At 34.2% G+C, this 23,597-nt stretch overlaps 2 protein-coding genes across 11 annotated transcripts in view; one reads left to right on the forward strand and one right to left on the reverse strand.

Annotated features, from left to right (window-relative positions):
* Positions 1 to 1,320: 1,320 nt before the first annotated feature.
* Positions 1,321 to 23,597, reverse strand: part of LOC134528074 (E3 ubiquitin-protein ligase TTC3-like) — a 170,326-nt gene continuing 148,049 nt past the window's right edge. For all 10 annotated transcript variants that reach the window (XM_063361300.1, XM_063361302.1, XM_063361299.1 and 7 more), the window contains 2 exons: positions 17,699 to 17,868; positions 1,321 to 2,722 (listed from right to left, as the gene is read on the reverse strand). In XM_063361300.1, the coding sequence (XP_063217370.1) occupies positions 2,633 to 2,722; positions 17,699 to 17,868 (260 nt within the window). In that variant the 3' untranslated portion in view covers positions 1,321 to 2,632. The remainder of the gene's footprint in view (positions 2,723 to 17,698; positions 17,869 to 23,597) is intronic.
* LOC134528077 (uncharacterized) lies at positions 12,124 to 15,316 on the forward strand. Its single transcript, XM_063361325.1, has 3 exons — positions 12,124 to 12,296; positions 12,635 to 12,879; positions 13,873 to 15,316. The coding sequence occupies exons 1-3, from the start codon at positions 12,258 to 12,260 to the stop codon at positions 14,747 to 14,749; spliced, it is 1,161 nt and encodes a 386-aa protein (XP_063217395.1). The 5' UTR covers positions 12,124 to 12,257; the 3' UTR covers positions 14,750 to 15,316.

A 23,597-nucleotide genomic window follows, 5' to 3' on the forward strand; every position in this document is an offset into this window, starting at 1 on the left:
TGTGTTAGTGAGGCGGGATGATAAGCGTGACACTCGCTGGTATTTATAGCGCGGTATAGCCTCTAAGCGCAAGGCTCTGAACTGGCGCGCAGTCTTCTCGTTGTTACAGGATAACTGTGAAATTTGATCGGTGACCATAACATTATATGGCCAAGAAATGAATATAAAGGTGTAATGCAAGTCCCTTAAGTGCTTTCAAGAATCTGTACTGGTTGTTTTACGCCTAAAAATTACTCTGAAAACATGCATTTTAACTCTTCTAAAAATACAGTTTAAAAACTTAATCCGAAATTAAAAGTTCTTTTCGGCCTTCTTAAATGCTTTTCGTAAACAGACCCCACTCGGATATCTTGAGTAGTTTTGAAATCGCGTTGTTATTCCTGAAGCTCTGCACACTATGTGTGCCCGGGTAGGCAGATTCCTTAATAACCTGGTGTATCATAAATACTTTATTGGCAGTAATACAATTTATTCTGCTTTCACATAAAAGAATGTAGACATTAGTTGGCTGGCTAAGAAACACTATTGGTACATTTTTATTGAAATCTAGCACCCAAATCCCTCTTCTCTAGAGCACGAGAATCCAGGAACGACTCTTGCAACTACAGTAAACTCACGTTTATCTGTGTTAATTGGGACCTATTGATGCCTGGATAATTGAAATCCTGTTTTCAAAATAAAACCAAGGATAATCCATCTGATGGTAAGAGCCACCCTCGAATTTGGGCCGCACCATTTTTTGTCTTCAGTAGAATGATGAGCACAAGTGTGAAGTCTTTGTGAATGGAGTCTCAGCTTATTGGAACGTAAACAACAGAGCACTGTGTCGCCAAGCGGCTTTGCTGGAGAGGATGGCAGTCACCCACGCCTCTCCCCCTCCTCACTTCTTGTATTTATTTATTTTTTCTACCCCTCAGTGGCAAGTTATTCCTTCCATTTCCAACTCTCCGAGGCATGCTTTTCTTGGACCTAATACTGGAAAGTTTCCATAAATCAAAGACAGATGCAGAAATATGCGTGCACTTGCCACTAGCGGAGCTATGGCTGCAGTGTTCGCCAAGAAATGTTGCCGTTACAAACGTGGTAAATAAAAATCAAGAGAAAACTGACGTGATATACATTTTAAGATTGCCTGCACATAAGTTGATAGTTCACGGTCATTTGGAAGAGGAAAAGTTAACTCTACACTGCTGACTGTGCACACACAAATTCTGGCTGGTTTTACCCCATGTTTCTTAATCCAGCGGCATGTCAGCCAGACATGTCAATCGCTAGGTGCCTGCTGGGCAGATGAAAAATCAATTTAAAAATATTGTTTTGTATGGGAAAAGTTTATTTGCAACATCTTGCATTGAAAAAAAAAAAAAATCTTGAGAAAATGGCGGGACCAAAATTTTTTACCATATTGGACAGGAAATCAATCGTATTGTGCAGGTACATTCCAAACAAGTATTGCAACTACTATATTTTACCATTATAACTACCAAACTGCCTCACAGCAACTTGAAAACAGATTGCTAGTGCACTGTGCTTTATCTTGTCATGTTTACTACCCACACAAAGTGCTCGGAATATTACAGTGGGACCAAGAACATCATACTACATTTATGCGACAAATTTCTCTCTCTTCTAATTTTGACACCTTAAAATAACGATGTTATGATTATGCGCATATGACAATTGTGCAATAAAACAAGATAACTAGTGTTTAAATATGTACATATGAGCTCATTCAATCACTAGAGAAAAGGTTATATGGTGAATGGTGATAAAAACCAAAATAACACCGAAAAGCGTGTCAAGACACAGCATAGCACTGAAATGTAAATGATATCATGGAATTAATTAGTATTTAACCAAATCTTAATTCCAATCATAAAAACGAATCACAAGACATTTTTTTTTTGTGGGATTCTGATTCTCAATCTTACTATTCAAATTTAATATTCGTATTCACGAATAATTTGATTTTCGTATTCGTATTCAATTCGAACTAAGAAACTGATATTCACACAGGCCTAAAGTACTCCCATTTCCCTCGCCCCTTTCATGCTGTCATTGCTCCATTATCTCCTCGCAGGTCACGGCAGTTGCGACCTTTGGGCACTGGATCTCTGAACTTGCTAGTCCTCCTACCACTTGTCCTGGGAATGGACACCAGATTTGCAATTTTTCCTCAGTGTCCAACTAAGATTCATAAACGACTATTATTGCAAGAAATCAATTCACTATTATTTGCTTTCCATTTTAAAGATAAAAAAAAGTTTAATTTTGTGTTATTCAGCATTTATTTTACTGGCAATGTGATTTTCACACATAAATACTGTGTATATATCTTTTGAGGATTTTTTAATATACAAAATTTACATTTAAAAATTGTATTGAACACAAATAATTCTCAATACTGACAAATCAATGACACTAATCAGCATCTGTGCATTCTTTCTTTCATATTTACAACATGAAATTAACTACTGATGTACGAATAAATGAAAGAACTTTTAAAAAATAACAATAAAGAATTATTATAGTCACTAATGACAGCTAACACACAAAATGTGAAATCTGGTAACAAAATACATTTTAAAACATATATTGTAATTAGTCTTTCCTCTCCTAAAGAAGGGAACAATCAAGTAAGAGGAGGAAATTCATCTACCATGCGGGTATAAACTCGACATATTGGACACACACTCTCGTTGCGAAGCCACGTTCGAATACACTGCAACAGACAAAAAAAGAAACAAGTAAACAAAACGTGTGGACCTGACCACGATTGGTGAATGCAAATACACTATAAACCAATACAGAGCAGCTTCATGATTTTTGTGCGACAAATCTGCCATTGTTGTCACATCAGTCCAGAAGATGGCAGCATATGTGTGCAGTATTAATTTTGTATTTGTTTTAAATACACAATATCAACTTTATACACGATGGCCCAACAAAATCTCAAATGAAATTCCCTGACTCGTCCATGATCTTTCAGTTTTGCTACTTCACTTTCAAAATTAATAGTTATTTTTTTTAACTGCGAATATTCTACGGTTTGAAGATTGAACTTAATTTTATTCATGATAGGGCAATATAAATATGATAATTGTTTATTATCCATATACAAAAATCAATGAGATTAAAAACATTATGAGATTATGTATGTAACCTAACTGAATTGTAGCAAGACAATTAAGTTACTAAAATAGGCCGCAGTAATTCTAAAGGAGAGCCACTTTCCCATAAAAATTATAAGAAAATTACTACTTTTGTTTCTGATTGTTTTACAAATTTATCTAAGAATGCATTGTAATACAAGTAGTTTTACCAGTATTTATTCATTTTAAAAAGTGGTTATGTAATGTTAGGTACATTAAACAAGAGTAAAATTGTGGTGATGGTTAGGTGAGGTTAGTTGCATTAAAAATACTTAACAGTGTTGGGTGGTTATTTATGTTGGGTTACCTACATTATCTATACTTTAAAATTGTGTTAACAGTTGGTTAGTTTCATAAAACAATATAAAAAATTAAGGCTGTTTTGTTAGTCAGTTAGCTACATTAAATTGGTAATTCCTAATCAATTGTTCAAACAAAATGTGATTTTTAATGTAGCTAACCTAACTTAACTGATGACTATTCTCACAATATCACAGTATTTGAAATATGTAACCTAACCTCACCACTTTTATCACATCACCTTAAAAATGATTGCATTACATGTCAGGACGTAAAAAAAGGTGAATGAGTAAGCCTGTGCAAATATTTCAATTTTCGAATATCAAAACGAATAGTTTATTATTTGTATTCGATTCAATTTTGAATACTAACAATTCGAAAAAATGAATATTCAATTGTTTAAGAATACGGCTGTGCGGGATCTCAAGTCTGGAAAAATTTCAGAATAACAGAAGATTTTCTTGTCAGGCTGGGACAAAATTTTCACAAGATTTAAGTGATGTTTCTGTGTTATTTATGTGGAGTTTTTTTGCTACATCTGACAATGTAAATTTTGACAAGACTAATATAATAAAGCGGGGGATTTAACACACTAATTCGGAATCATTACTAATGCCCACGTTATCAGCTTAAGTATTTCATGGAGAAAAGAGTCCAGGCAGGTTGTTAAAATAGAATAGAACTGACAGCATACCGATAAGAATAAATACATATCTGTAATAATCAAAACACAGTGCAGGTGTTAAAGGTGACAATTTTCTGAACTTTTATAGATTTTGTGGTAAACATCTGGTTACATACTCACAGCAAAGACTCCTGAAGCCTAAACACCTACGACAATGTTTTTTTTTTCTGGTGGATAATAAATACAAAGTGAACGACCGACCGACCCACCGGATACAGATCTACACACACAACTCCTAGCGCAGTGACAGCTTAGGCAATTCTTCTCCCTCATGGCCCAAAAACAAAAGGTTACACTAGGAGGGGGAAAAAACTTTGTCTCTTTTACTAAGCACACAGACACTGGACATAAAACAAAAAGAGAACAATTCTAATCAGCTACTGCGTTCCTAATCTTGTTTAAAAGACCAAAAAATATAATCCATAAATGTTAATATATGTTTTCGTAGGATTCTAGTTATTATTCTAATTATATATTCTTATTCGAGAATAATTTGATATTCGTATTCAATTCAAACTAAAAAAATTATATTTGCACAAGTCTACAACTGTTTTTAATGAATTTTGTTGAAGTTATACTTCTTTAGGCACGTTATGAAAAAATTTTGAGAGTGAAATTTTAAGATGCGCGAGCATCACTGTTAACACAAAATTAACAGGTTGAAGCTACCCGCTAAACCGCTCATTAAATCTCGAAAAAAAGCTACCAACCAAATAGAAATAGAACCTCTATTAGTCGCGCATGTTGGCACGCTCGTCGCCTCTGATCACTGTTTTCATATTTAAAATATTTATCCACATGATTCTAGTTCCTACATTCACAACACGTGTTTTAGTTTCATACAAGTGCGAATTATATATGTGCTAATAAATTATATTCAGTAGTGATTTAAATTGAATATTTTGATTATTATTATTTACTATTCGTAAATATTAGTAAAAAAAATTGTGCTTATATACTTTTTCAAGAGCTCCAATATAATTGAGGTTAACTATCCGTATGTATTATTTATTGACATAAATTAAAATATTATTATTTAATATAATTAAAACTAAATATTATTAAATATTAATGTTAAATATTTATTATTGGTTATTTAATATTTACAAAATAAAAATAATAAATTTAATAAAACATTTTATAAAAAATTTGTGATAAAAATTAAAATCGAACATCAAATTAAAATATTAATTTTTAATATTTATTATTAAATTGAATAAATAATAAATATTTATAAAAATAAATGAACAAATTTAATGAAAACTTTTTGATAAAATTGAAAAGTGAATATTAAATTAAGAAAATAATAAATATTTAAAAATTAATAAACTTAAATTAAATTTTTTATTTTATTATTAAATTTATTTATTTTCTTTTAAAATATTAAATAATCAATAATAAATATTTAAAATTAAGAATCTCATAATATTAAGTACAAATTATGTCATATATATTTATTATTCTCTAAATTTTATTTATTAAATTTTTCTAATTTAAACTGAACTTTATTGACTGTGTTGACTATCTTTTTCCAGCCCTTTTATTATTTTATTGTAATTAATTATTTGCATGCAATTAAAAACTATTTTTTAATGATGCAAAAGAAGTATAACTTCTCACGCACGTATATAAGTACACGCACCCATTTTTATTTTTACAGAAAAGTAGCTCACACCACTGATAGACCACAACCAAAAATATTTGATTAGAATAAGCCTCACATCAAACTTAAAAACAAACCTTAGAACAATATTTCATCTTTCTATTAAATTATTATTTCTGACTTACATAACCATTCCAAATTATAAATGACCCTTTTAAAAAGTTTTCTGTAAAAATAATATAACTTTCTCAATACTATTGTCAACAGCTACAAGTTTTTTTTCTTCAGAACTATATTCTTGCCATAAGAAGACATTAAAAATTCAATATTTCCATTAAAATGCTTCATGTAAATTGTAAATGCACGTCTCTACAGATATTAGACAGTAAATATTTTATTTATAGATTAACTATGAATAAAATGTTTACCCTGAAACGAGAAAATTGTCATGAATGAAAAATAACTACCAGAATGACCGAAGCTGTTTTGTTTCCAGCAGTGAAGCGTCATTAACATTTTGGCCACAATCATATTTTCCCCTCCTGTCACATATACGACTTTCTTCCCATAGCATGATTTCCCATTTCCTAATTAATTGTAATCATTTTAGCGTTTTACAGCCACTGTATATAATCACAATCGCAAACCTTCAGGAAGCACTGCAACATCTTTTTCACAAAAATATGCACTTTCAAACTACATGCAAGATGTAAAATGTCTCTTGTCCATGTTCATTAAGCATTAGCAGGTTAACCAACCTTGCAGCATTGTCAAGTTTTGAATAAGCTGCGCAGCGTCCTTTTTCAACACACATTTTAAGAAAAATTGTGTGTGGGTTATTCAATTCAAGTAAATATGGTAATATGCAGACACAGTTTTGAAAATGATACAGCTAACTCATGTTTTTATAATGGATGGCCATTGAAGAAACCATTATGATGCAGAAACAAGCTTATATAAAAATAATTCCCCCCGGCCCGTTTTAAATTCCCCAACTTTTCCAGGTCTGTGGCCACCCTGTTTATAACAAAAATATAATTTTTTTCTTTTAGCACACCATTTTTTTATTGTTACAAAATTTACTTATATAATTGAACTCCGGTGCTTGAAAACTTCCAAAAAAAATATGAAAATGTTTGTTGATAATGAAAAACTTTAATTAACTATTAATTAATAAAACATTATTGTAGTGTCACACCATGCCACTAGATTGTGTTGATAGCATAAAGCTCTCTGGTATTGACTTAAAGTTAGGGACATGATTATACTTTGAACTGCGATAAAACTGAAATAACACAGCAAACATGTCAATACAACACATACTAATACCAAAATGCAAGTTAATACACCATTAAGCACTGAAATGTAACAGAAAAATTAAATCAATCAGCAATTTGTCAAAACATAACAAACCACAAATCTGTTATAGGTATTTATAGAGGTGGACGGGATACCGAAACTCGGGATAAAGTCAGGAAAGAGACCATCCCCAAACTTCGGGAAAATAATTTTTCTCCTCAGGATAATACTTCAGGAAAACCAATTTTTTTTAATAGTAAAATGTTCCAGCACACTAATTATGATATTATAAAAACATTATATGCTTATGTTTTCATCACAATCTATGTCACGTAACACACCACAACTTTGCACATGTATGGACCAGACAAAGCACAGATATATCACAAAAACACATATATGAAATGTATTTCAATACTCGTTCATAAATTCTATTAAAAATAAAAACTCATAGACTAAATAAAGTACTCAATATGATCAAACATAAATAATATATTTTTACTTTTGATGAACAATAACATCTTTAAAATATTTAGGTTATATTTGAAAATGAACTTCATGAAAGCAGCAATGAACAATGTTGCCAAATGCGCCACATTTGAAACGACTCAAAACTCTGGTTTTAACAAAGAAACTGAAATAAGCCATCTTTGTTTAAAATATTTAAGTCATAAATTTCCGTTTCTTTCAGAAACATCAGAGCAGTATTAAATGTTTGCAGTTAGTCATAAAGTATCATCAAAAGCAAATTACGGGAAATGAGTACAGAATAAGATGATGTTTGTTTTTATTTACATAATGTCTTACTTATTATTTGTCCTGTATTAATATTATTTGTGAACTTGAAATCATTTGGGCTACAAATGGTTTATGGGATGGATATGTTTTTGATGGTTGATTTTTTTCTCTTCTGTATACCAAGTAAGTGACATAATTTCAATGCTTTTTCTCCTGATCCCGATCCATATCATCCAATATCTTTCCCGACTGAATCCCATCCTGAAGTAAAAATGCCATTCTCGTCCACCTCTATATACCGTATAAACCCACGTACCACCCGCCCCCGGGTAAGACCCGCACCCTTATTTTTAGAATGCCATGGTGGGAAAAAATGTTTTTATTGCAAATCTGCATGGAAAAAAAAATAATATAGTCGTGATTTATTTTCCTTTCAAACAGTAACAAATCGTAAAGAATTACAAAAAAAAGTACTATGCTACTTATTACAGCCTCGGCATTTGTGTTAAAAGTGTACAGAAGGCAGGCAACTGCAATGTGGCAACATCGCGCGAGTAAAACGTGGTGACGGCGCGCGCGAACGAGAACCACACGCCGTGTGTGCGCGTGATCTTGCCCAGCTCCCAGCTGTTTACAGTTACAATCTTCCGCGTCCATTATCGTGCGCTGGGCAATGACCACGTTCAAACAAATAAACGATAACGCACGCGAGTCCTTGCCATGCATAATAAAAACTATTTTTATTACATGCATATTAAAAAACCTTGTGCCTAAATTTGGCATATATTCTACAGCTTCCACAGCTTTAACACATGCCTCTGAAATGCTATTAATTTCTCATCGTAGCTTGTCGGAAAATGCTGGCAGATTGTAGTACGCCGCCTCATGGACAAACCCTTTCTTACCATGAACCTGCGCATCCAGTTCCTACTTGCTTTAAAGCCTTCACCCACGCCAAGTTCACGAGCAATTTGCAGCGCCTTTAGCGAACACATTTCCGTGCTTACAGCGTACCCGAATTGCAGTCTGTCCTGTATGTAGTCGTGGAGTTTTTCCTCTATCTCCGGAAACTTTGCTACCGCACCACGGCACGCACGTCTATCGCCACTGGCCGAAAAGTTTGTCTTTACTTTTCCTCCAATCCCTCACACATGATTCGTCGACATATTTTCGCCCAGCAGCACGGTTACCGAATTCTTCCGCTTCACTGATTATTTTTAATTTTTCCACAACTGTGAAAGAATGCAACTTTTTACGATTCATTACAATACTTGCAGCCAACACACGTGTAAAACCACTGGGTACTTTGCAAATGAGGATAGGACAGTGCGTGGCGCGCGCGTTTGTAACCGGCGGAGCAGCAGTGTGATAACGCTGTGAGGAATGTGACCTTGACTGTCTGCCGCTTCCTTCCCCTCCTTTTCCCCTACCCCTCTTGTAGATCGCAGCAACCTCCAGTCGCGCCGGCGTTATTTCGTCACCACGCTAAGCCCAAGACCCGTGTAACACCCGCACCCTACTTTTTCGAACCTGATTTTTTTAAAAAAGGTGCGGGTGGTACGTGGGTTTATACAGTATTTTATTATTGCAAGTTCATTGAAAGTAATTATTTACCATTTACTTTTGTACCAAAATGTATAAAAAAAATATTTGGAAAAAATTAATTTCATGTTGTCTGAACTTGCATCTCTTATTAATTACATATTTTACATTAATCTCATTGGCACATATTTCAAACACTCAAAAATACACGGTTTTTTTTTATTTGTAGCATTGCACAATGAGGATTTGATATATATATATATATATATTTTGGGTCATAAGAGTATTGAGCAAGAATAACTTTGATATAAAGTATAATAATTTTTTTTATATGTAGATAAGGATAATGGTTCAGAGCTATTAAGAATTGTTATTAATTACTTTGCTTAAATTTCATGGAAAGCCTTAAAATACTTATTTCCTTGAGATACTTAATTATTAATTTGAGGGTTAATTCCAGTCCATAATAATTAATTTTGATATTTGATAATTAATTTCAGTAATTGTTTTGTTTAAAGCAGTGTAGACTATAATTTTACAGGACATCATTTTTAAACTAAAATTTGTAATACAGTATGAATTTTAACTTTGATTACTAAATTTTGAACATTAAATTTAAATTTGTTGGGTAATTTTAAATTTTATTGGATATTGCTAGTATAATATTTCGAGAATAGTCTGGAAGGTACAGAAGGAAGAGCGGACAGGCGCGACACCCTGGCGCCAGAAAGTTATTTTTCACCTTGTAAATGCGTGTTTGGGATTTACGCGTCACGTGGACGCACAGCTGTAGCGACCGTCTGGTAGGTTCTCTGGAGGCTACCACTAGCCAGCCAATCAGGGCGAGCCCTGGCATGGAATGAAGCGCCCGTCCGAATTTCCTTATATAGTCATGTTTCTGAATTCTGTACTCTGATTGGTCAGTTGGCCCACGGGGTTGCCTCCCTTTGTCTTCACCTTTATAAGCGAAGGTGGTCTCGTCGACCAAGTCACTTGTTGCTCGATCGTTGCCGAACCCGGTCGCGTCGTCGGCAAGTCACGACACACAATGGAAAGTCACTAAGGGACAATTTAACGCCTAGGGGCTGGGGCCAGGCCGTATTTTTGTAACCTAAATTCGTCATTTTTCGGAATAGTTAATTAGAAATTTAGGCCCTAGGCGTCGGCATCGGCCCGACTTCGTGTGATTCCGATCCGTGATCAACGGTACCTTGAGTTATGTAGTTAACCAAGGGACATTACTAAAATATTATTTTTTTTTGGCGAGTGACAAGACTCCTGGACCATCAAGGGCAAGATGTATGGTGCTGTGGTATGTAATTGGACCTCATCCTATCAAAATTCAAAGACCTCGTAAAAATTTGTATAAGAAAAAAACAAAAAAATGTGCAAGTAACAATGCCTACGAACTAAATTCATGTGTAAAATTGTGTACTGATGCCATGTAATGATGAGAAAAACATTTTTTTTGAAAAGAAATAAACAAAGGTAATTTAATAAACTCTTTTATTTCCAAATAACGTCGGAAGCAACCATAGTAATGAAAAATTCCTAAAGAACATGGTTTGTCTTTGTTTTTGTTACGTTTCTCTGTGTGCTTAGCGGGGCCACACATACAACGTAACATCTTTTTCTAAGTACAGTAGAACCCCGATTATCCGTGTTAATGAAGGGGACGAGTGAGTCGGATAATCGAAAATCGCGGTTAGCCGAGTCATGCTTGCCTCAAAGGTCATTAGCCCACAGACGGCCATCTGTGGACATTCGGAGATTACATATAAATATACACATGCTTTGTGTGCGTGTGCGTTGTTGACATAGTGCTGGGCAGCAGTGGTTTTTTTTTGTGTGCGGAGACGTGGGCACGCGAGTCGTTGTTGCACCGAGGTGTGTCTAGTGATGGGTAGTGGAAAGTTTCCAGTCGGAAATTTCCTGCCGAAAACTTTCAAAAATGGAAAATTTACAGACCTCATGGAAACTTTGAAAAAAAGTGGAAACATTGGGAAACATTGAATTTTTTTTAGCTGTAATTCAATATTCTTACATTTGTTATGCAATCATTGCAGATTTAATAAGAGCTTAGTTAGCATATTAATTTATCCATATCGACCATATCAGTAAAGAGTATAATATTCTCCCTCAATGCTTTTATTATGGGAAACCATGCTGGTAAAATTTCTGTTAAAATTTTCTTGTGTGTTTACTTTGTAATTTTGTGCGAGTCAAATGTGGGATTGAATTTCACTTTTGGGTACTTCAAACTTTATATCAATTTCAAATCACACACTAGTTCTCATGTTTCCACTCTTCTTCCAGGAAGATAAGATAAAGTGCTTTGAGCATTTGCCATATATGGTATATTGTTTCTGTTCTCACACTTCTAGTCTTCTCCCAACTTAACCCATTTTGTACATATTACTGCTAGACAGTCAGTCCTGTTGTGCTTGCTACATGAGACGCATTATGCTAGTATAGCTGGTTTTGAGGCTGAATTTTATAAGTGTTATCTGGTTAATGAAAAATGGGCAAGATTAAAGGTGATATTTGGAGTTATTTTTCCGAAAAATCAGTTCAAGGAAAAATCAAAGTGTTCTGTGTATTTTGTGATGTGTCATACTTCAGAAACAGTACAAGAATGGTAAGGCACATTAAAAAGTGTCCAAAATGTCCATTGACTATCAAATCCAAGTTTCTGGGAAGTGAAAAACAAGAAAAAGAACTTTCAAATGGAACTACATGTCCTGAAGTGTGCAATACTGCTGGTCCAAGTTCATCAGCAAACTTAAGTGAAAATATGGCTCAGATTTACAGTGAAACACAAAATTCACCATCTTTACAACTTGCAGCAGTCTCAAGTGCTTCAGAATGTGCAGGAACTAGTGCCAGCACTAATACAACTAGGCCAATATGGTCTAACTCACACAGAGTAAATTCAACAATGTTTTCTTTTCTCGACCATATGACTCCAACAGCTAAGGTAAGTGTCACTTTGATACAGGCTTGTCTTGTACCTAGTCGTTATGCTTGATTTACTAATGTTTTTAACATAATCTTAACTTGATATGTTTAAGATGCATCATTAGTAATGCAGAACTAATTTTAAAAAATTAGTATTTTATGTTTGTTTTAGCTTGTGAACCAGTGAGGTATAACATGTTTTGTAAATATAAATTAAAAATTAAATCAGTGATAGGTATATAAGTGACTGAAAAATTCCTTTAAAAGTAAAGGAAACTGTAACATGTCTTCCATATAAACCTTAAAATTTTTTAAATAGTACAACTAATTCAAGTAATGGAATCTTTTGTTTTGCAGGACAAAGCCAATGAGTTGCTGGCTAAAGCTATCTATGTTAGTGGAGCACCTTTATCAATGGTTGAGCATCCACTGTGGCAAGAATTCTTTAAGTTAATTCGCCCCGCGTACAGTCTGCCAACACGAAAATCAGTTTCAACAACCCTTCTTGATGCAGAGTTTGCAAAAACTCAAAATAGAATTAAAGGAATAATAGCTGATGCAAGAAACCTTGCTCTGCAGTGCGATGGCTGGAGCAATCTGAGGTAAGGCAGAATTCACAGAACCAAAAAACATATCTAAAGAAAAATTCATGTAACCATGATCTTGAGAATTAACATATTTTCCTTGACTCAATGTCTACTTAATCAGAGAAATCTGTGTATATTACAAAGCTAATAGTCACTTTCAGTCTTTAATCAATTTTTTAACCAACTATTAACACATTTAACTTTGTTTTATAAAAGGCACCAACTTGTTTTTATAAATCTGCACTTTCTGTTTTTGTCTAAGGCAGTAAAGATTCAAAATTGAGAATTTTAAAATTTTGGTTACATAAGATATTCACTTTTATAAGTCTTCTTACAATATGTCCAAATCAGTGTGCCATGCCACACACAAAGTACATTATTGTAGCATGTTATGAATTTTATAAAAAGGTGTTGCAGTAGTGTATCAAACCATGCCACAAATAACCAAACCTCACAATAAAACTGTTTTATAGTAAAAAAAACCTCTTGCAAAAATTGAATTAGGGACAAAAAATATGTTAAAGAAAATGAAAATATAGAGAGGTTAATGATATTATAAATAACATAATTAAAAAATTATTACACAAATAACACAAAACTCTTTTAAATCTAACATTGTATTTGGTAACGAAAAAAAAATGGTGTGAGTTTGCAGGAAAAGCGTGCTGTTATTGTTCATGCAGGTTGTATGGCTGTCTGTCTAGAGTAAAGTTTGAGGTTTTTGGCAGTTACACCGCACGCCAATACACCATCAATGATGTATTTAAAGTAATTAACACATTTGTAATAAGATTACTGCTTTTTTTTTTTTTTAGCTTGTCTTGACAGTCAACTGCAAAACACTTGTTTATAGTGGCTATATATTGACACAATCTGCCTAAAACTGGGAACATTACAACAGACATACTGTAATAATGTGAATGTGTTAAGGAGGAATATATTGCCTTAATATTAACTGCTTTTGAATTACAATAATTTTAACACTAATTCAATTTTATTTATTTTCAGGAATGAAAGCATTTTGAATTTCATCATCAACACACCACAGCCAGTGTTTGTAGACTCTATTAATACCAAAGACAACTGTCATACTGGAGAATACATCGCTGGTGAAATGAAAACAATTTTGATGAAATATGATCCAAGAAAGTTCTTAGTGGTTATTGGTGATAATGCTTCCAACATGAAGAAAGCAGGTGAACTGGTAGAAAATGAATTTCCACATATTGTGTCTATTGGATGTATAGCACATACACTACATCTTTTATGCAATGATATTGTGAAGTGTGAGTCAGTTTCTAATTGTTTCAAAAGAGTAGTTGACATCATTAAAACAATCAAACAGTCTCATATTTTAACTTCAGTACTTTCTGAAATTAATGAGACAAAAGGTAACAAAACTACCCTTCACTTGCCTGTTGTAACCCGTTGGGGAAGTTTCTTACATTGCTTAGACAGTATGATGAACAACAGAGTAAGTTTACAGACCTTAGCAGTAAGCGAAAAAGTTGGTAATGCAATTTCAAAAGACATTAAAACCAACATTTTGGATGATGATGTGTTTTGGATAAGAATTGAAAAATTGGCTAACCTGTTACGGCCAGTTGTTTCCTGGATTTCAAGGTTAGAATCAGATAAACTCAATATTCATAACACACATGGAGCTTTAGCTGAAATTGAAGATGCTTTAAAAGTGTCACTTCCAGAATCCCCACTTTCAAAGAGCGACGAGAAAATTGTACTAATGAAAATGGAAACCAGGAAAGAATTTGCTTTGAAACCTATCCATCTGGCTGCATGCATGTTACACCCCTCTTCACAAGGCCATACACTTAAACCTGATGAACAATTTCAACCGATATGGAACACATTGAAGAAGGTATAGTTTTAACAGAGTTAGCTCAGTACCGAAGTAGAGAAGGTATGTGGGCCAAAGAATTTCTTTGGATGGCGCTTGAAAAAGGTAAAATCGAACCCTGTACTTGGTGGAAAGGTCTGTGTGGTCATACACAGCTGTCAAAAGTAGCAAACAGAATCTTAGGTATGCCAGTAACCTCTGCTGCTACAGAGAGGTCTTTCAGTACACATGGTAGTATACATACAAAACTAAGAAACTGCTTGACCACTGAAAGAGCAGGTAAAATATCATTCATTGCCCACAACTGGAAATTGTGCCACCACATCCTGGAGGACATTGAAAAATTGGAAAGGAAAGATTCTATTACTGTCATTGTGGAAGACAAATGTGAGAAAGTACAGCAGAAGAAAAAACTACCACAGTGTGTTTTAAAAGAAGACAGTGCATCTTGTTCTAACAATGAAACAGAAGAGGAAGAAAACCGTGATTTCAGTTATGAGGACAATGATGATTTCATTGGTTTCTAAGACCCAATATGACTTAAATAAAGACATGTTTGTTTCCAATTCAGTTAAAACTGTAACATGTATGATTTCTTATTATGAATGCAACTAATTGTTGATCAATATTTTTTTTAGTGTTCTATTTGTTACAACTTATTTGTCTTTATTTCCAATCAGTTGATAAATTGTAATAATATAGTGTTAATATTTTCAAATCTATGTAGTCAAATATTTTAACTGTGATTGACCAGGTAATTGTTTTTTCAGAAGGAATCATTTCTGTTAAATCTGCAGTTAAGTATTATTCTTTACCTTAACTTTTCTTCCACTACATTAGCTTTTTGTAATGTCGAAAGCAGCTGATTAAATAATTTTCAGATTAAAAAACTGATTAGGCCTACTTGCAATGAATTTGTGAACTGTATTTGTAAAAAGAATAATTCGACCTAAATGTTGAAATTAATTTAGAACAGCACCCACAGTAAATTCTACATCGCTAACGAAAGATATTTTAATGTCCTCTTAATACTGCAACTATGAATATTGTATTTTAATATATGAAAATTTCATACAGTAGAGACAGTCACATGTCTAATTCTCTGAAATGGTTATTTATAAACCAACATCAAAGTTTCCTAACATTTCCTATGTTTTTCGGTTTTTGGAAAGTTTCCATGAAAATTTCCAGGAAAATTTCCGATAGATAAAATTTTAGACATTTACCCATCCCTATGTGTGACTAGCCGCCCGCCAGTCCGAGGGCCCAAGACAGCTGATAGCTGCCAAGGTCACGCATTCTTTTCATCGCCCATAAGCGACGCTGCCACACTTAGCTCATTGCTCTGTTGTCAGTAACACCATCGGGCTGGTTATTGTTTTACAAAACGACTGCCTTCAAAATTCTTTTCGAGATAAGATTTTTCATACCAGTGCATTGAGACTTGATTTGATGGTTTTGAAACGGTGTCTCTGTCTCGTATAATTCACGGTGATTTTATCCCCCTTTATTTATATGAATTTTAAATGTTAGATTTTTTATTTTTAGCTTGTTGAACGTGGAATTAGTGCAAAAACGGCCTACTATGACTTAGTGTTGCAGATGGGTCGGAAATCTTATAACGACCCTAATCTCGGGAACCGTGAGGGGTCGTTATATCTATTCTCCGTTCACTCTTAGCTGAGTTTTTAAATAAACAAACACCGTCGTATCACAGCGCCGCGTCAGCAAGTGATAGGCTGATTTTATCTTGCGTGCCAAGCACTAGTTGCAACACACACACTTCCGTACAGTCGGTGCTCATAAAATAACGGAGAAGTAATATAACAGGAAAATGGTTCTTCTGTCAAGCCTAGTTTTTTTTAAAAAAATTTACGTCTGCTGTGATAAAATTACGCCACTTAATGGTACACCCTCCGACCTTTTCTGTTGAAACCATTCAAACAAACAAGTGTCCAAGCTGCTAAATGTGGATTCTATCATCGTCTTGCGTTTATTTAATCCACTTGAAGTGTCAGCCTGTGAAGCAAACTGAAGGATTTTTTCGTGATTTTTTATGATGTCGCGCACTGTTGTGTTACCGTCATTAAACTCATTCGCAAGTTTGCAATCGTTTCTCCACTCTGAAATCTTTCTATAATTTTTGTTTTGCTGTCGATGGACAGTACTACTCGCTTTCTTTTCTGTTCATTTGATGACATGATGAAATGTTGCGCTCAACACTTCCGCACAACACTACGGTATAATCCGTCGGAATGCAGATCACTGTTACAATACATAAAATTATCACCACCTTCACGCTTCAACAACGTACACTAATGGAATGGACTGTCTCCATGCGCCGGGTAATCTCTGTGGCACGGCGCCGTGCTGCGCGCGGAAGTGTACAGTCCGGTCATGCGAACGTGGAATCGCGCACCAGTGTATAATCTATTCACGTAACATGGAACACAAAAATATTATGTACATACGTATGTATGTACTAGTATTTTTTTTAAAACTTTCTGTGTATATAAACATAACTGAGTCAAAGTACTTTGACCAACATACATTTTGCAAAGTATTTTAACATTTACATACATTTTGAATCATTGGTTATATATAACTAAAAAATTGGACTTGATGGACATAAATCGCGGTTAATCCGCGAATCGGATGATCGAGTCGCGGATAATCGGGGTTCTACTGTAGTTATTTTTGAGACATGCTTTTTACAAATTATTTGATTGTATAAGTGCATCTGGTGTCAGTCAAAATTGTGAAATAAGTATAAAGAAATATTTTAGTTTCATATTTGATAAGTAATACACCAATTTTATGAATTAACACAATGTAAGAAAATAAAAACAATAACACCAAAATCTCCCGTTTTAGAAATGAAATTGACCTACCTACAAAACCATAAAATCTTTCTTATCCCTACTCTTAGTGTATTAGGTGACTGTGACAATGATCGACTGAGTCAGTGCTACTTACAGAAGTATGGAACGAGTGCTTGCAGAACAGGATCGTGGTCTCGGTTCCCAATGGTTCAATGCAGATGGTGCACTCTTCATCGCTTGTGTCTTTCGGCTTGGACCACTGAACAGTTTCAGCAGACTTCAAGTGCCATGCCGTTTTCCCAAACTTGTCTAAACCCATTGAGCCTACAAAGAAAAAAAAAAATTCTTTTCCACCAACCTCAGAGCACATACATTTTAACTCAACGTATTTTAAAAACTTTTTTTTTTCCATCCAACTATTGTTCTATTGAAGTCACTGGCATTTTCTGGGAGGAGGGAGACGGGGTGAGGCAAGAAGAAAAAAAAAGTAACAGAAAACATATATAAAGAACAAAGTTCTCTGAAAATCTATGAACAAGTTGTTTGTTCGTATTTTAACACTTTGAAAGACACTTATTATTAAATACACAAACTGCATTAACTGCAAGAGATCATACGAACAACCACCTCAAGATTTCTCTGACGTCAACCGGGGCTACGCCTTACCCCACTTCAGACCCCTTCTCCCCCCACCAACACCCTCTATTGCCACAACAGCATTCAAACCTCTGCTAGCGATGTGTTTGCATAGTGTGCCACAGATACCACAAACTACCGCAAGAGGCGCAGTAGAGCCAGTGCCTCGTTTCCTTAATAAAAAGTAAATATTGTAACCCTCTTTTATTCCTGTATTTCAGGATCCCAAAAACATTAAGTTTATTATTTTTAAGTTACAACTCTGCAGCAACGGACCTGAACATGCAGAAGGCCATTTATATAATTAATAATTTGGAAGTTATAACCTTAATACATAATTTACATATTTTAGAGCCTGGAATAACTAAGTTATAATTTATAAGAGTAATATTTTATCCTAATATAAATCCGTTAACGGCAAAAATTTTTAAGACCTAACAGGTTTTCCAACGTGGCATCAAATGTGCTGTCCAGCAACCTCTGCGGCCATATTACGCCCCAGTTACTTCTCATCGCTACCCGAGGTAAGCTGCGTCCAGCACTCTGAGAACTTCATAGTATATTTTAACTGAACTATTCATCCTGTCGCTTAATATTTTCTAATTACTTTCGCCTTTCTCGTACCTTGCCTCGAGGACTCAACTGTTTTATTAATTAAGTAATAATCTGCTAGTCGGGGTTCGGAAACTAACAAAAACTTAATCCATAACCACGAGGTGACTCTGGACTTCACATGAACTAGTCGTATTGTTAGGCGTTTTTTCAGTTTTACCTTTAATTGTAATTATGTATGAGAGGCATGTGATGCTGTGGCATGTATTTAACCTCAGCACCATAATTATTGTGTTTTTATCTGTGCCTATCCATGTGTGTACCAGTTATGGCAGACTGGTGTGTGGGACACCTTAAGAGGCAACTGTCAACAACTATAGCTGAAAGCGTCCCAGATTCCAAGGTTAATGGTAACTGCGTTAAGAGGGATACGAGTCAAGCTTCCACATGGATAATGTTACTCCCAGGGATTAAGAGTCTCTGCCGGGTCTGTGCCCTCTAGACACGGTGGCACCTATTAGTATGCATAAACATCAGATTCCAATCCCATTACCACATCATCTCATAATAATAGTTTATGATACACATAACTCTTACTGTTACACACAATTTTTGAGAACTACAACCATGAAAGAAGTTGAATTTCGAAAAGTGCTCCACCTTCCACATACAAATTTTATTGGTACCTATTACTAACAGGTGTCCAGTCTACAAGAGCTGGAAGGATGCGAATGATTTAAACTGCCAAAACCATTACTCCAGTTCATAAATGTTGACTTCTACAATACAAGAGTCCAAAGTCATAAAACAATACAGAAGCTATACTGAAAGTAATGGCAAAATACATGAAAATCCAATACACCAGTTGTACCTGTCTTCAATGAGCTTCATATTAACAAAATTAGAGATAATACAGTATCAGGAATGAGGAGTACAGGACTTGAATGAGATCATGGGAAAAGCAAGAATGAGTATGAATGGTTATGTGAAGAGAATGGTAGAAGATAGAAGAAAATGATAGAGTTGAAGTACACAAGAAGAAGGCTCCAAGGAAGACCAAGGAGAAGGTAAGAAAAGAAGATAATTTTTTAACTGTCATTCAATTTATCTCAAATGCAATAAATATAATTTAGTTGTGGCATGTATCTTTTGTCAAATGGGGTGTTTTCCTACGCTGCGATGTGGTGTTGTCATCTGTAAAACCTGTACCTTGAAGTGGCATGTCTTTTTTTCTTCATAGAAACTTGTATTTACATTTTGTGCGGTATCTTTTCTGTGTTATTCTTGCCAGCAACCGCTGATATGTTTACACTTTCTGGGTAAAAATTGTATTTTCTTTTTCTGAAGCGAAAGAAGTTAAAGGATTACAGATAGAGAATAATGGAACACAGTGAAGGACAAGGAATGGTGGAGTGACAGAGGAAGATAAGAGGCAATTTACTTTGCTGACCTGGATGCAGGCTAGAAGCAGTTGAGGATGATGATGTCTTATTAGTATGCATCTGAGAATTATTTTTAAATAAATATTAAATTTAAATGTTGAATATATAAACATTTTTTTAAGTTTGAAAATAGCTTGGTTGATCCAACAGATTACAAACATAAAAATAGAGTATTATATTTAAAAATTATTAATCTCATATTATTTGTTACATAGAAAATGCATGTATGAACTATGTTGCAGAAAACAAATCCAAATTTATAAATAAAACTTTTTGACTTTGTTCATCTCACACTATTTCCATGAAAAATTTTTGTGAACTACTACTTGCTGTATTTATTAGTTACAAATTTTTAAATAAAATTCTTAATGACAAAATGTTGACTCAAACACCAAATTATTCATGAATATATAATATTTTTTAATACTCTCATACTTCTAATAATTGGGCCTGTGCTAATAATATTGGTTCTTCAGTTTGAACTGAATTATAACACATTCATCAAAAAGGTTTTGAATAATATAAAATTGGAATAGCAAGGGTTGGAATCTATTTTTTAAAATATTTTGATGTGTTAAAAATATTTTAACAACTACACATGCATGCTTATGTGTGATGCCAATACACATTCACATTTTAGTTTTAATAAGTCACAACAGTAATATAAGTAAGCTTACAAAATTTTGAAATTTTTTTAGTTGTAGCAAACTGCAACGAAATTTGAAATAATTCATAGATTTTTTTTTCAAAGTAATAATATTTAAGAGTGGTATATAGAGAAGCGGCTACTCAGAATCCGGCGCGAGCAGCACAAAATACTTCTAGCCTGGGCGGAGTTTAGCCTTGGAGGAGTGGCCTACTAGGAGCGCGTCCTGGCGAAATGATGTCGGTGGAGGGGATAGACTCGGTTTACCCTCCCTCACTCCATGGTCATTCCCTCCTCATGACGGCGCGGTACGGGTCGGGATGTCTCGACAGCATTGCTACCTGCCTGCCTGCCTTCCTTCCCCGTACGAGCGGAGCGCCGCGCGAGCTAACAGTGGCTACACACAACGTTTCATTCAACTCAAATGTCAAATAACGCGAAAAGTATGTTTGTCGTAATGGTAGCATTTTTTTACGCGTGTTTAGTAGTTCATAAGTAAAAAAAAAAAGATAAAATGGATTACTATGTTTTTGCTAAAAACACAAACTTTTACATGAAGTGGGAAAAGTGATATTACATCGTAATTTTCGAAGTCACGTGGATATTAAACGTTACATATCCTCCAAGGAACATGAAATTACCTTATTCTGCAAACAAATCTTGCCGAAGTTAAATATATTTTCCGAATCGATGTTATGTATTTTTTATAACTCGCATCTGTCAATGATAGTTGTAAAAGCTTTTCGAAATACATACATATTATGTACTATTTTTTTAAAAAAAGTGTTCGTGTTTTTATAACATGGAATAATCTCATTTGTAATTGTTTCACTTGTGTCATGGCAATGAGTTATCATGCAGGTAGCATATATTTTATTTGGACGTGGTATAAAAAGGCACTATACAGAAAATCGTTACATAATTCCACATTATAAAACATGTATTTATTTCACACGTAATTCATACATTTTGTTTCACACCAATATACAATGTTCATTATGTTATAAAAGACAAATAAATTTAAAAAGAGCACTATAAATTAAACCAACGTGGGCACGAGTTACTTCCAAGAAAGACAAATTTAAAAAAAAAAAACTGTACGGTATAATAGACATTTTAAACACAAATATTTTTACATCACAAAAACCTTTTTCAAAACAGTTTGCAGAAAAGTCCAACAATCTTAAAAGTATGTAGATGGCCTTTAGAGAGGTATTTAAGAGAAACAAATGCTTAAATAGAAATAATTTTACAAATCCGATACAGTAAACGACAACAGATTATTTAAACAAGTTTAGTAGAATTACACACAAATTGGTTTTTACCTGTGACGCACAAAAAATGTACATAAGCTTTATATTTTTAACTAGACAGGCATTTATACTATTCGATTTAATGCACACACACTTTTAAAACAACAAAACACAGAATTTAATTCAGCTTACCACTGAAGCAAAATATTTTTATGGTCGCTATTATACATTTATTTCGTTTCTCCTTTTTGTTAGGACTTACCAGACAAGAAGTTTATGCATACCGAACACTCTTTTTATGAAATTCTCTTGTTTCTCATTTAAAAATTTTACAAAATTTCTCAATTGGCTGCCAAATGAATTAATTTCCTTCAAAAGTAACAGTTACGAACACCTCAGTATTTATTCACCTAAACAAGCAATGTCTTCTATAATTTTAAACACCATTGCTCACTTGAGCATTTAACCATTCTGGAAAACTTAACTCAGCTTTAAAATTTACATTATAGGTAAGACATTTTATTTTTTTACATATCCAAAATAATTACGGTAATGATTCTCTAGGTAGCCACTGAACGTGACCACACGGGCTATACTTTCTTATGCACTCGTAGGTGCTGGCATACTAAAAATGAAGGTTCATGAAAATGCTTGGCATGGTTAAACGTTCTAGAAACAATGAGCAAGAATAATTTCCAGTATGAAAGGTGATAGTTTATGAAGCAAAGTGAGCAGGCGACTTAGATTGATAAATCAAACAGGTCACTATAAAAATTAGTTTGAATGATTATCCAAGACCAACATTTTCTTGAAAGTTCTGCAAAAGCTTGAAAAATGTTCACGTTTAGTGTAATCAGGGTGTAATATTCGGTTTTGTTTTGGACGATCTTCGTTTTCCCATGCATTTTATCTTATGACTTCTGATAGCCTCTGTTATGTGCGGCGGATCCCGAATTTCCATATTTCTTGTGTGTCTAGGATCAACTAATTCCGGAAGAACGCATTGTGTGTAAAATAAAACGAGTTTTGGTTCCATTTTTTTCTTTCCAGAATGTGTCGTCTCTGAAAATTTCCAATAGGTACTTTTAATTTATTTTGGCTCGAAGTCCAGATGCCAAACAAGCAAATATCCCTTCTGGTTATGTGAAGTTGACCCTGGACTTGGTAGAAATATTCAGGATCTTTTTTAAATGAAATGACAGTAGGACTTTCTTCAGAATATTTCAAATACTTTATTTTGCCTTCTCGCATGGCTTCATTTATGTCCATTCCATATGCCGAAGCAGGACACTATTTCTACGAGACGACCTTCGCCAACAAGGCCATCGGGTGTTGCGGCAAGAAATGGGTGTTCTTGGTCAATAAAAAGACCAGCTTTACTTATATTAATTTTTTCCTGGTCTTCTAGCTATTTGATGACTATTTCTTCGGACTGCCTGCCATGTTGTACTGCTGGAACATTAAGTATGTCATGAGAGTATATTATGGCTCTTACTAGGTTCTAGCAGGTTGTTGTTGGCTTCA

The sequence above is a fragment of the Bacillus rossius genome, chromosome 1, assembly GCF_032445375.1.
Source record: "Bacillus rossius redtenbacheri isolate Brsri chromosome 1, Brsri_v3, whole genome shotgun sequence".
In the NCBI taxonomy this organism is placed as follows: Eukaryota; Metazoa; Arthropoda; class Insecta; order Phasmatodea; family Bacillidae; genus Bacillus; species Bacillus rossius.

Excerpts from the sequence above, each read along its gene's own strand:
- LOC134528077 (XM_063361325.1), top strand. The coding sequence starts at position 12,258 with ATGTTTTCTTTTCTCGACCATATGACTCCAACAGCTAAG. Across the intron at positions 12,297-12,634 it reads ATATGACTCCAACAGCTAAG|GACAAAGCCAATGAGTTGCT; the intron begins GTAAGTGTCACT and ends TTTGTTTTGCAG. Across the intron at positions 12,880-13,872 it reads GATGGCTGGAGCAATCTGAG|GAATGAAAGCATTTTGAATT; the intron begins GTAAGGCAGAAT and ends ATTTATTTTCAG.